Genomic DNA, 14,833 nt, shown 5'->3' on the forward strand with positions numbered 1-14,833 from the left:
TGCATCCCATCCGGACTGGGTGACTTATCTACTTTAAGTACAGCCAGCCTTTCGAGTACCTCTTCTTTATCAATTTTTAGCCCATTCAGTATCTCAACTACCTCTTCTTTTACCGTGCCTTTGGCAGCATCTTCTTCCTTGGTAAGGACAGATGCAAAGTACTCATTTAGTACCTCAGCCGTGCCCTCTGCCTCCGTGCGTGGATCTCCTTTTTGGTCCCTAATTGGTCCTACTCCTCCTCTTACTACTCGTTTACTGTTTATATGCCTATAGAAGACTTTTGGATTCCCTTTTCGTTGGCCGCCAGTCTATTCTCATACTCTCTCTTTGCCCCTCTTATTTCCTTTTCACTTCCCCTCTGAACTTTCTATATTCAGCCTGGTTCTCACTTGTATTATCAACCTGACTTCTATCATATGCCCCCATGTTTCAGCTCCATCTTATTCTCTATCTCTTTTGTCATCTAGGGAGCTCTAGCTTTAGTTGCCCCATCTCTCCCCTTCATGGGAATGTACCTGGACTGTACCCTAACCATCTCCTCTTTAAAAGCCGCCCGTTGTTCAATTACATTTTGCCTGTCAATCCTTGATTCCAATTTACCCGGGTCAGATCCGTTCTCATCCCTCTGAAATTGGCCATCCTCCAATTGAGTATTTGTACTGGAGAGTGCTCCTTGCCCTTTTCCATAGCTAATCTAAACCTTATGATACTATGAAGGTAGACCAAAGAGTTTTTGTAAACTACAAAGATTGGCAACAATTTTTCCGAGTACTGATTACTTAAAAAGCAATTGATTTTTGTTTTAAAAGATGAAGAAAATGTTAAAGCCACACTCTATTTTTAAGATAGGAGAATGCATCGTGGTGATGCTGTGTCTTTCTGGTCTAGCAGGACTTTGATGATGATGATGATGATGGATATTAGAACTGACCCGCGACGGGCTATTTCCGGCCCTGACGTCAGCCAGTATGAGTCATTGCGTGGCCGTTTGTTGTTACGGAGCCGTTTGTAATCGCGAGCTAGCGAGAGACTCGGAAAAACGGGCTCAGCCGGACCGCTGCCGACCGATCGTCGTCACCACCACCTTACACAACACAACATGTGAGCGAGTAACCCCCCCACCACCCCCCCATTCCCCAGCAGTTCAAACCGGCGACTTCGGGGACGGCTTACAAACTGCGACTTAGTTGAAAGACAGAAATAACCGGAGGAGGGAGCGAGGAGAAACTTTGTAACCAGCGAGAGAGAGAGAGAGAGACTGGTCGAGCAGGCCGCGGACACACAACAGGTTTCAGAGGCTTCACCCATAGAGTCTCGTCAAACATCAACACTTTGCAGTTTATTTTTTGTTTATTTTCACTTTTACCCGTTTATTTTCCGGAGGAGGAAAAGAAGAAAAAAAATCCTGATTAAATGCGGTTCGGGCCCAAAATGATGCCAGTAAGTTTTTTATATATATATATATGTATAAAAGTCAGAAGAATTATAACGTAACTAGTAATATGTTATTTGTTAGATTATTCTCATTCTGCAGAGGATTTTGCCTTTACGTTGTAATTGGGCGAACAATGTTTTAAAAAGTTGCAACTTCTCAATTTTATACAGTGTGTCGCCATTTGAAGATTTTTTTTCTCCTCATAACATGGTAGTGCAACGAATAGTGGGAAAAGGATAAGGCACGCAAACGAATCCCTCAGTTTTTCTTTTGAAGTTGGTAATTTTTCGCTATCCTACTACGAATTATTAAAATAATGCTACTCAAAACATTTGATTTAAAGTAAGCTAAATAGTACTTTTAAGGATCAATTGACCTCATCAGGTTATATCAAACTAATCTAGCATTTCTAATGGAATATACATTTGATTTAATCTTGTTGCTTTTTTCCTAGTCCAAATTTTGCAAAGAAAATCTGTATGCAAGCTGCAGTACCTAGACTGGAAACATACGTTTCCGATGTGCTTCTGATTATGTTCGTATATAAATAGTCCTTGATCTTGCTACAATGTCTGCATGAAAACGTTTGGATTATCAAAATAATGAACAGATTTATGTAATTTACAAGGCATTTATAAAAGGATCAGAACTCTTTTAAAAAATCTGATGATGAATTATTATAATTAGCTTTAACATATTATTTTGTCAGCTTATGCCTTTTTTGTTTAAACATTGTATATTGATATCCAGGCTACTGGCTTAAAGGAATTACTGAGTTTGATTGTGAGGGAGCAAAGTTGCCATTGGTAGAGATGGTTAAAAGCCCGGGGATAATTAACCATTGACTGGGTTAGTACCCTCCTTGTACTACATTGTCATTGACTATTCAGAAAAACATGACTGCAGCAAAGAAGGCAGCTTTCTGATAATTTGGTTATTTTTAGTATGGATCTCTATAGGAAGAACTATTGTTTTTTGTCAATATGCTCTATGTATGTGCGGTGTACCTGCAGAGTTAAAAGTTGGGATGCATTTACATTGAAAGTTTAGTTTCTGTGCAAGGTGACTTTGGCTTTGCACAGATACTAAGCTTGCAATGTAAATCCAGAGTCATGGCCCAAAATGACTCTGGAATGAAGTAGTGAGAGATTTTCCAGAAGAGGTAGTGTCTCACTGCTTGGGTTTGACACCACGTGGATTACAAATCCAATGCAGCGTCATACTTAATTTACTGGGTGCGAGAGGGGGTTAATTGGACTTTCCGGACACCTTGTACATCTGGTTTAACTTGATGTAAATATTGAGAACAGAGATTCCTCCCTCTCTGCCCTTTTAATCATTTCAATATCCAACTGCTGGGAGAGAACTCTGATGACCTGCTGTCTTGAGATCAGTAGCTGTAGTGTAAGTGCTACATAGACCCAAGGCAATGGGAGCTAAATTTTTGAGGAGATCCATAGCAATTGCTACAATGGAAGGAAGTACAATGTGCAGTTGAAATTAATTCACTATTACAAATTCATCTGTAGAGCCTGTTAGGATTGTTACGCTGAATTCTCTGACGAGTGATGTTATGGAGGTGGAAGTAGGCAGTCTTGCTGATGGAGTGGATCTGTGGTCGGAAGCTCATCTCAGGGCCAGACGGTCCGGTTCAGCCTCAGACAGTAGCCAGGGAGAGGGATGGAGTCGGTGGCTCGGGAACAGAGTTTGTGGTGTGGACTGAATTTTTAGTTGGAAATTTCTGCTCATCCAGTACTGGATGTCGGACAAGCAGTGTGACAAATGAGAGACAGTGGAGGGGTTGAGGGAGGTGGTGGTGAGGTAGTGCTGGTGTTGTCAGCGTACATGTGGAACCTGACATGTTTTTGGAGGATGCCGGCGAGGGCAGCATGTAGATGAGAAATAATAGAGGGCGGGATCTCCAGAGGTAACGGTGCGGGAGCGGGAAGAGAAGCCCTTGCAGGTGATTCTCTGGCTACAACTGGCTAGATATGATTGGAACCAGGCGAGTCCCACTCAGCTGGATGACGGAAGGAGAGGCGTTGGAGGAGGATAGAGTGGTCAACCATGTAAAAGGCTGCAAACAGGTCAAGATGGATGAGGAGGGATAATTTACCATGATCACAGTCACACAGGTTGTCATTTGTGACTTTGATAAGGGCCGTTTTGGTACTGTGGCAGTTGTGGAAACCTGCCAGGAAGGGAAGTTAGGTGGTCAGTTGTTTGGGAATAGGGTTGAGGGAGCAGGAGGTGGGTCTTGTGGACAAAATGAGAGCACGGAGAGGGCATGAGGGGCAATAGGAGAGAAACCAGAGAAAGATGTGAGTTCAAGGGGGACCCTGAGGGGAAGTTTGGCTTCGTGGGCTAGGAGAAGGGAGGAAAGCAGCAGTTGCAGCTGAACAGATGGTCTCAATCTTAGTGACAAAGAAGTCTGTGAGCTCCTTGCACTTATTGTGGGAGGTGAGGGTGGAGGAGGCAGGGGAGAAGGGTTTAAGAAGATGGTTTGTAGTGAGAAGAGAAGCCTGGGGTTATCTTTGCATTCCAGGATGATCCTGGAACAATGAGCTGTTTTGGCAGAGGAGAGCAGGACCCGATAGTGCTTTGTGGTCCAGCCAGATCTGGCAATGAATGGCTAAACCATTAAAATGGCTAAATTCACTAAGATGCACTTAGATTATTAAGACTTTTTTGTTTCACTATGTATATGATGGAAAATGGAAGCTGAAGCATTCAAGTTGTATTGTTACAGGCAAATGTTCTACACCAGTACCATCCGGTAATGTAATTGACACACACTATTCAAAGAGAATTTTAAAAATAAAATTAATGATGTAAAAGAAAAGGAGCCCTTTTAATTTTATTACAAGTGGGAATCCAAATGATGAGATTGTTTAAAATGTCAAAATTTGAGAACTGCAAGAGCAACTTATGTGCCAAAATAAAGACACCATTCACTTATATTTGGTTTCATTTCAAGCACATTGTGAATAAAGAATTGGCTTTTCCTTCCCTAATTCAAGCTGTTCTATCTCACTGTTACTTTAATATTTGGCGCATAAGGCATTATCCTCCTAAATGTGCTAGTCACTTATAAAATATGTTGGAAGTTGGGATGATTCTACTCTGTTTTTTGCAACTTTTTTTGATAGCAGCTGGTGTCATTATGGACATTGATCAATGGAAAACCCACATGAACCGGTCGTACAATTTGAACTGAAGGGCATTCGTGCCATATGATGTGAACTTAGGATTTTTTATTACAATGCATGTTACAGGGAATGCTGTGTCTTCCATGTATTTCAAGACTAGATATTGATTAATAGAGTAAACAAGCAGGGAACATAAAAACTGACTCAAAACTTCTATAAATATGTCAAGAGAAAAAGATTAGTGAAGACAAATGTAGGTCCCTTACTGTCAGAAATGGGGGAAATTATAATGGGGAACAAAGATGGCAGAATAATTAAACACATACTTTGGTTCTGTCTTCACAAAGGAGGACCCAAATAACCTCCGGGAAATGTTAGGGAACCAAGGGTCCAGTGAGAGGGAGGAACTGAAAGAAATCAGTATCAGTAAAAAAAAATAGTGCTAGGGAAATTAATGGGGCTAAAGGCTGACAAATCCCCAGGGCCTGATAATCTACATCCCAGAGTACTAAAGGAAGTGGATGCATTGGTGGTCATCTTCCAAAAGTCTATCGACTCGAACAGTTCCTACAAATTGGAGGGTGGCAAATGTAACCCCACTATTTTTTAAAAAAGGAGGGAGAGAAAAAACGGAATTTCAGACCAGTTAGCGTAACATCAGGAGTGGGGAAAATGCTAGAGTCTATTATAAAGGATGTGATAACAGAACACTTGGAAGGCATTAACGGGAGTGGACAAAGTCAGCATGGGTTTATGAAAGGAAAATCATGCTTACCAAATCTACTGGAGTTGTTTGAGGATGTAACTAGTAGAATAGATAGGGGAGAACCAGTGGATATGGTGTATTTGGATTTTCAGAAGGCGTTTGATAAGGTCCCACACAAGAGGTTAGTGTGCAAAATTAAAGCACGTGGGATTGGGGCGAATATACTGGCATGGATTGAGAATTGGTTGACAGACAGGAAACAGAGAGTAGGAATAAACGGGTCTTTTTCCGGGTGGCAGGCAGTGACTAGTGGGGTACTGCAGGGATCAGTGCTTGGGCCCCAGCTATTCACAATATATATCAATGATTTGGATGAGGGATCTAAATGTAACATTTCCAAGTTTGCAGACGACAAAGCTGGGGTGGAATGTGAGCTGTGAGGAGGATGCAAAGAGGCTTCAATGTGATTGAGAAGTTGAGTGAGTGGGCAAGAACATGGCAGATGCAGTATAACGTGGATAAATGTGAGGTTATCCACTTTGGTTGTAAAAACAGAAAGACAGATTATTATCTGAATGGTGATAGATTGGGAAAAGGAGAAGTGCACTGAGACCTGGGTGTCCTTGTACACCAGTCGCTGAAAGCGAGCATTCAGGTGCAGCAAGCAGTTAGGAAGGCGAATAGTATGTTGGTGTTCATTGCAAAAGGATTTGAGTACAGGAACCGGGATGTCTTACTGCAGTTGTACAGGGCCTTGGTGAGACCACATCTGAAGTATTGTGTGCAGTTTTGGTCTCCTTATCTGAGGAAGGATGTCCTTGCCATTGGAGGGAGTGCAACGAAGGTTGACCAAACCGATTCCTGGGATGGCAGGACTGACTTATGAGGAGCGATTGGGTCGACTAGGCCTATGTTCACTAGAGTTTAGAAGAATCAGAAGTGATCTCATCGAAACATATAAAATTCTAGCAGGACGAGACAGACTAAATGCAGGGAGGATGTTCCCAATGGATGGGGAATCCATAACCAGGGGTCACAGTCTCAGGATACGGGGTATGCCATTTAGAACTGAGATGAGGAGAAATTTCTTCACTCAGGGTGGTGAGCCTGTGGAATTCTCTACCACAGAAGGCAGTGGAGGCCAAGTCATTAAATATATTCAAGAAGGAGATAGATATATTTCTTAATGCTAAAGGGATCAAGGGATATGGAGAAAAAGCGGGAACAGGTTACTGAGTTAGACGATCAGCCATGATCATTTTGAATGGCGGAGCAGTCCCGACGGGCCGAATGGCCTACTCTTGCTCCTATTTTCTATGATTCTATAATGTCTGTCTTCTGAAAGTTGAATGGGATAGCCAAATTATTGTTTTTATAGCAATAACATGTTGACATTGTGGAGTTGCATCTATGTTCTGTAAAATAGCACAGAATGTCACTTTTGATCCACTGTTCAGCCTTGTTTACTGCAAAGTTAGTGTTGGTGATTACTTATCTTGGAATCATGTAAATGACAAACTCAAACTAGTGTGTTTAGTACCAGACTTCAACTGTATTTGAAGTTAATATAGTTTTCCAGATTAAGTAATTGTATTTGAATATAGTTTAATTATAAGAACATAGTTATGAGGAAAGGCTATTTATCCATTCTGCTCACCTCATTATCCTGATCAGATTTTTAAAAGCTTTCCCCTACTACACATTGATATTCCCTATTTCCTATTGAATCAGCAAAGATACTCATTAGTTATGTGTCCAACAGGAACTGTGACCATCATCAGTATCCTTTGTTTACTATTTTGTCAATTTACTGCTTCCTCCTCATATCAAGTGCTTGCTTGTGATGCATTTCATCAGCAACCTATCGAGCTCAATTGGACATCTGTTTTGAGGTCTCTATCGACAGTCTAAAAGTCTGTTTGGCCCAATGGCTTCGCAGGTTTATCCAATGAGTACTTGAGGATGACTCATCGGTAGAACTGTACCCCCAACTAGAATCAGTGCTTTGGCGACGAGAGAAATTTGGTGATGAAGTATTAACACTGAAAAATATATATTTTCTGTTGCAGTCTCCTTTCTGTCATTATTGCAATAATTTGTGTGTGAAAAGAAAAGTACTTTATGATCATGTAAAATATCTCAAAATGGAACAGTAGCTGGGCTGCTAGTTTCTTTGATAGATAGGATTTAAAATTCAGCTAGAAAGGGAAAAGTCAGTACAAAAACTGGAACACCTGATTGAATTAGAGCAGACTTTAGACGAGGAGTGAACCTGCTGAGGTGAGGTGGAAAGAGAAATTGGCACACAGGACTGTGGAGCAACAGTGTGATGTTTTATAATTTTTTTTAAAAAAAGAAGGAAACTACTCGCACTTTCAGGATGCCATGGATAAATAAGGAGGTTAGAAACTATAAGAGTAATGAAAAAAATTAAACAAGAATATGAGAAAATAAGGCGTTAAGAGTGGGAGAAGGAAAAAAATTCAACAAAACATAAAAATATTACAGTAAAGTATTTTACAAATAGATCAGTAAAAAGAGAATTGTTAAGTAAGGTGGGACCCTTGAGAGGAGAGCATTGCTAATTTGTTGATGATCAAAAAATGGTGGAGGTATTTAATAAGTACTTTGCATCCATCTTTACTAAAGAAAAGGATATTGGAAAAGAGGTGAATCCTGAAGTGGTTGAGTGAGATGAGTGATATTGAATGGATAAAAGGGTAATGAGGGGTGCAGGGGGAGATGATCGGGTATCAGTCACCAGGGGGTCAGTCACCGTGGGAATGGGGGGGGGGGGGTTGGGATTGGGGATCATGGCGCGGGTCCGCGATCATTTTGGTGGGGAGGGGGTCCGTGATCGTTGGTGGTGATGGGGGGGGTTGGTGGTTGCTGCAGGTAGGCTTGTTGGGCCTGGGGAAAACTCTCCTGCTCCTCCGGGCCCACAAGCTGTGCCAGAAAGGCACTTATCTGCAGTTTCGGGCCTTCTCGCCACCCCCCACGCGGCGTGAAAGAGAAGGCCCAGGAATCCCGGCCCCCAGAGGCTAAAATCGCAAAACCTTTCAAAATGGAGGCCCACGGCCTTCTTGAAAGATTTTAGTGACCAAGCCGCCTCCTGGGAGTGGGTTGGTCACCCACCCCGGTGAAAACCGGAAATGGGCGGGTCTGAAATTATTGCAATTTTCAATGCTTCCCCCACCCGCCCCAACCCACCCAGTTTTTACGGTTAAAATCCTGCCCTATATTTCAAAACTGTTGAGTGTGGAAGACTGGTGAATGACCTTGTAGTACCCATTTTTAAAAAGGGAGTCAGAGCTAATCTGGGTAATTACAGACCAGTTAGTTTAACATCTGTGGTAAGGGAAATGTTAGTCTCGAAGGATGGAATTACTGTGTATCTAGATAAAGAGAAAATAGTTTGAAATAGCCAGCTTGGATTTTAAAAGGGTTGGCTGTGCTTTACAAACCTCAGATTTCTTTAAGTATGTAACAGACATGGTAGATGGAAATACAATGAATGTAGTGGGAGATTACTGGAGAATATTAAGGAGTATGGAATTAGAGGGAGGATAGAAAACTGGGTTAAAAATTGGTTTGAAAGGAGAAAACAGAGTAGGAATTTAAGGGCATTTTTTCAGAGTGGTTGGAAGTGGGTCGTTGTGTCCCATCTGTTCACAGTACATCAATGATTTGGATGTAGGCCTAGATGGAATGGTGTTAAAATTTGCAGATGATACTAAAATAGGAAGTATAGTTAATTCTTTAGAAGACCAAGGAAGCTTCAAAGGTGGGGGAATGGACTAAAAAGTGGCAATGACAATGAATTCCTCCATCTGCCACTTTTTAGCACAGCCAACCCTTCAAAGGTGGGGGAATGAACTAAAAAGTGGCAGATGGAGAATTCTGAGGTGATGCATTTTAGGTTTTTTTTAAAAAACGCAGCAGTAATTATACTCTGAATGGTAGTAGGCTCGGTGCTGTGGAAAATCAGAGGGATTTGGGGGTACAGGTTCACAGGACGTTAAAAGCAGCACCTCTGGTTGATAAGATGGTAACAAAGCTAATGGAATTTTAGGTTTTATCATGAGGTATAGAATATAAATTCCAAGACATAATGATTGTGCTTATATAAAGCCTTAAGACATCAGTTAGAGTACTGTGTGCAGTATTGGGCTCCACACTATAAGAAGGATATTGAAGCGTTACAGAGAGTACAACACAGATTGACTAGGATGCTGCCTGGTATTAAGGTACAAAAAAAAAATTGAAGATAGATGTAGAAAAATTGGGGCTTTTTGTTAGAACGTTGCAGATTATGGGCCAATATGATAAATGTTCAGAATTATGAAAGGATGCGACAGGGTAGATTGAAGTAGACTGTTTCCAGTAGTTGGGTCTAGAACAAGGGGCTATAGATATAAGATTAAATGTAAGAGATTTAGAACAGAGAGCATAAGAAATAGGAGCAGGAGTAGGCCATACGGCCCCTCGAGCCTGCTCCATCATTCAATCATATCATATTGCTGATCTTCAATCTCAACTCCACTTTCCTGCCCAATCCCCATATCCCTTGATTCCCCTCGAGTCCAAAAATCTATCTATCTCAGCCTTGAATATTCTCAACGACTCAGCATCCACAGCCCTCTGGGGTAGGGAATTCCAAAGATTCTCAACCCTCTGAGTGAAGAAATTCCTCTTCATCTCAGTCTTAAAAGGCCACCCCCATATCCTGAGACTATGCCCTCTAGATCTAGACTCTCCAGCCAGGGGAAACAACCTCTCCGCATCTACCCTGTCAAGCCCCCTCAGAATCTTGTGTTTCAATGAGATGACCTCTCATTCTTCTAAACTCCAGAGAGTATCGGTCCATTCTACTCAACCTCTCCTCAAAGTACAACCCTCTCATCCCAGGAATTAATCTAGTGAATCGCCGTTGCACCACCTCTAAGGCAAGTATATCCTTCCTTAGATAAGGAGACCAAAATTGTACGCAGTACTCCAGATGAGGTCTCACCAAAGCCCTGTACAATTGTAGTAAGACTTCCTTACTCGTGTACTCCAACCCTCTTGCAATAAAGGCCAACATACTATTTGCTTTCCTAATTGCCCGCTGCACCGACATGTTAACTTCTTGTGTTTCTTGTACCAGGACACCCAAGTCTCTCTGGACACCAACATTTAATAGTTTCTCATCATTTAAAAAATATTCTGTTTTTCTATTCTTCCTATCAAAGTGAATAACCTTACATTTCCCCACATTTATACTTCATCTGCCACCTTCTTGCCTGCTCACTTGACCTGTCTATATCCCTTTGCAGACTCTTTGTGTCCTCCTCACTGCTTACTTTCCCACCTAACTTTGTATCGTCAGCAAATTTGGGAACATACACAAACTTCTTTATACAGTGAGTTGCGAGGTTGTGGAGTTCACTTCTTGGGTTCGTAGTTGAGGCAGAAATTATGTCAACATTCAAGATTAAATTGGATGAGTGGATGAAGGAAAAGGATTTAAGAGATATGGAACAGGATGGGTAAATGTGATTAGAACTATTTGCTTGTGTGGAGGGAAAATGACAACATGGACTGGTTAGGTTGAATGTCCTGTTTCTGTGTTGTAACTTCTATGTATTTCTATGATACCTGAGTTCAAATCTCAAAATCTGACTGATGCTTGCCACTTGACTTCATCTGCAAAAGTAGGACAGCTAGCTGGGTTCAAAAGGAGGAAGAGCAAGAGTCTCTGTTCAAGTTCCTCTTCCTTTTCCCAAGATTGGTTGGATATTTATGATCCTTACCAAGCAGGATAATTTGGGAGCATGTGCTTAACAAGAACAACTACTTGCATTTATATAGCGCCTTTTAACGTAGTAAAATGTCTCCAGGCGCTTCGCAGGAGCGATTATCAAACAAAATTTGACTCCGAGCCACATAAGGAGTTATTAGGACAGGTCACTAAAAGCTTGGTGAAAGGGGTAGGTTTTAAGGACTGTCTTGTGGAAGGGCTAAAATTTGTCCATCTTCCACTGTTAAAAATATATATATTTTCCCACAACTATAACCACTTTTATTCAAGTCCAAAATGATTTTTTTAAGAAGTGAAGTGAGTGTGCTTTTTATGAGAGGAGGAAATCAGAATTGGTGTATCATGTACTACACAATGTTGATAACGTCTAATGCATTAACTTTGTTGGTTCCGTGAACAAGAAATGAACCTGATCTACAAATCTGATAGCATTTCAGCTCATTTGCTAGCTGCTACTACAATTAAGGTTGTTCCCCAGAACTTTTTTAAGACTTACCATTCATTGTATACCATGCTGATCGGACTGGTTCGTCAAGTCTCCAATCCACACTGACTGGATGATACAGATGTAACAGGGCTTATGCTTTTCGTAGAAGTGCGGAATGTTTAGTTGAAGTTGTAGCACTGCCATCTTGGTGAATCATTCTGTTGCTCCTGCCTACTTGGGTGCAGAAAAGTTCTCTGCTCTGGAGTATCATAGTGGCTCTTTTGCCTTAAATCTGTCTCCTCTGGTTACCAACCTTCTGCCATTGGAAACAGTTTCTCCTTATTTACTCTATCAAAACCGTTCATGATTTTGAACATCTCTATCAAATTTCCCATTAACCTTCTCTGTTCTAAGGAGAACAACCCCAGCTTCTCTAGTCTTTCCACATAACTGATGTCCCTCATCCCTGGTACCATTCTAGTAAATCTCTTCTGCACCCCCTCTAAAGCCTTGACAGCCTTCCTAAAGTGTGGTGCCCAGAATTGAACACAATACTCGAGCTGTGGCCTAACCAGTGTTTTATAAAGGTTTAGCATCACTTCCTTGTTTTTGTACTCTACGTCTCTATTAAGAGGCCAGGATCCCACATGCTTTTTTAACAGCCTTCTCAACTTGTCCTACCACCTTCAAAGATTTGTTTACATACATGCCCAGGTCTCTCTGTTCCTGCATTCCCTTTAAAATTGTACCATTTAGTTTATATTGCCTCTCCTCATTCTTCCTACCAAAATGCATTACTTCACACTTCTCTGCGTTAAATTGCATCTGCCATGTGTCTGCCCATTTTACCAGTCTGTCTATGTCCTCCTGAAGTCTGATACTATCCTCCTCATTGTTTACTACATTTCCGAGTTTCATGTCATCTGCAAACTTTGAAATTATCCCCTGTATACCTAAGTCCAGGTCATTAATATATATCAAAAAGAGCAGTGGTCCTAATACTGACCCCTGGAAAACATCACTGTATACTTCCCTCCAGTCTGAAAAACAACCGTTCACCACTACTTCCAGTTTTGTGTCCATGCTGCCACTGTCCCTTTAATCCCACGGGCTTTAATTTTGCTAACAAGTCTATTATGTGGTACTTTATCAAATGACTTTTGAAAGTCCATTTACACAACATCAATTGTGTTACCCTCATCGACCCTCTCTATTACTTCATCAAAGAACTCAATCAAGTTAGTCAAACATGATTTTCTTTTTAACAAATCCATGCTGACTTTCATTTATTAGCCCATACTTTTCCAAGTGGCAATTAATTTTGCCCTGGATTATTGCCCCTCAAGTTTTCCCCACCACCGACGTTAGGCTGACTGGCTTGTAATTGCCGGATTTATCACTCTTCCCCCTTTACTGCTACAATGGCAGCATAATCTTCTTTAGCGAAGACCGATGCAAAGTGTTCATTTAGTACATCAGCCATGCCCTCTGCCTCCACAAGAAGATCTCCTTTTTTGTCCTTAATCGGTCCCACCCTTTCTTTGACTACCCTTTTACTGTTTATATGTTTATAAAAGACTTTTGGATTCCCTTTATTTTAGCTGCTAATCTATTCTCGTACTCTCTCTTTGCCCCTCTTATTTCCTTTTTTAAATCTCCTCTGTACTTTCTGTATTCAGCTTGTTTCTCTTATATTACGAACCGTGCATTTGTCATAAGCCTCCTTTTTCTGTTTCATTTTAGTCTCCATATCTTTAGTCATCCAGGGAGCTCCAGCTTTGAATGCCCTTCCTTTCCCCTCGTGGGAATGTGTCTACTCTGTACCCGAACCAACTCCTCCATGACGGCCTCCCACTGTTCAATTACTGTTTTGCCTACTAATTTTTGATTCCAATCCACCTGGGCAAGATCCCTTTTTAACTCACTGAAATTCGCCCTCCTCTAGTTAAGTATTTTCACATTGGATTGTCCCTTGTCCTTTTCCATAACCATTCTAAACCTAATGATACGATCACTGTTCCCCAAATGCCCCCCCCCCCCCCCCCCCCCACACTGAAACATGCTCCACTTGCCCCACTTCATTCCCCAGAACTAGATCCAGCATTATGTCTTTCCTCGTTGGGCTGGAAACACACTGTTCTAGCATTTATGAAGCGAGCGCTGAGGCATGACAAAGTTATTAAGAATTGTGAAGGAAACACAAGTGGGTTGTCCCGAGCACATGGGCAGCAGATCTCTGCAGCTAAGGGTACGCTGATGGTCGCATTAGTGCTGAGCTCCTCACTATTAAGATGGCAGCATGCCTTAACAAGACGGTAAGATGTTTATGCACTAGTCTTTTTATAATTCTCTCCTCACCAGCACTTACCAAATAGATGTAACTATGCAGGATGGAATTGAAAGCTGTATTGATCATTTGGGAAATTAATTATAATTGACGAAAGTAAAGGCTTCTTTAATGAACTTGATAAGAAACTAGAAGTATGAATCACACACTCTAGTATAGTTCTACACACATTTTGCTTGTTTGCTCAGGCAACCATACAGAGGGCTGGTTACATTGCGATGGACTTCTATGAATGAGCTACAACCTAGGGAGAAGAAAAACAATGATAATGCCTATTTTAGTATAAGACCATTTGTTCAATTTCACTTTCATGGTTAAGTATTTTCTTTATTGTTACCTTGGTGATCGTTTGTCAACACGGCATCGTGACATAGTTGGAAATCCAAGAATTTGCGAGCTATAGTCAAATATATCGCCTTATTGTGGCTGAGTTTTGTTGCTAGGTATCCAGGATTTTGGGTGTTAACATTTCCTTACATTATTCCAGTGTTAGTCATTGAACATTCAGTTCTGATCTTTCGGCTGTTCAGATATTTTGTTATCCAAATAGACAAGTTTATATAACTTGTATACAAAAAGGCGCCACTCCTATACCAAAAATTGATTTGCATGTGTTACACCTGTTATAGCAGCAGCAGTCTTGATGTCCATCAGTTTAATTTCATAATACTTTGAGAAATCCTTTCCTCTTCCCCTTCTGACATGTATCATTCCCTAAACTGAAGTGATTCATTGAGCTACTCCCAGATTTCTGGTTGTACTAGGTTATACAACCAGTGCATTTCTGAAAAATTATGCAGGAACACTGAAGTGGGGCATGGTGAACATTTTGTCTGAATTTACAGTGTTGTAGAAAAATAAATTGTAATCTGACATTCTTTTGAGTTGTGCTACAAAAATTCTGTTTTTTATATTAGTTGCCAATGCAACACTCAAGAAATTTTTTAAAAAGAAACTTACTCTTGCAAT

General features: G+C 41.1%; 1 protein-coding gene across 1 annotated transcript in view; it reads left to right on the forward strand.

Moving 5' to 3' along the window:
• Positions 1-1,011: 1,011 nt before the first annotated feature.
• LOC137324453 (apoptosis-stimulating of p53 protein 2-like) overlaps positions 1,012-14,833 on the forward strand; it is a 96,226-nt gene continuing 82,404 nt past the window's right edge. The window contains exon 1 of the mRNA XM_067988734.1: positions 1,012-1,440. Coding sequence (XP_067844835.1) covers positions 1,414-1,440 — 27 coding nt within the window. The 5' untranslated portion in view covers positions 1,012-1,413. The remainder of the gene's footprint in view (positions 1,441-14,833) is intronic.

The sequence above is a fragment of the Heptranchias perlo genome, chromosome 8 (assembly GCF_035084215.1).
Source record: "Heptranchias perlo isolate sHepPer1 chromosome 8, sHepPer1.hap1, whole genome shotgun sequence".
NCBI classification, from domain to species: domain Eukaryota; kingdom Metazoa; phylum Chordata; class Chondrichthyes; order Hexanchiformes; family Hexanchidae; genus Heptranchias; species Heptranchias perlo.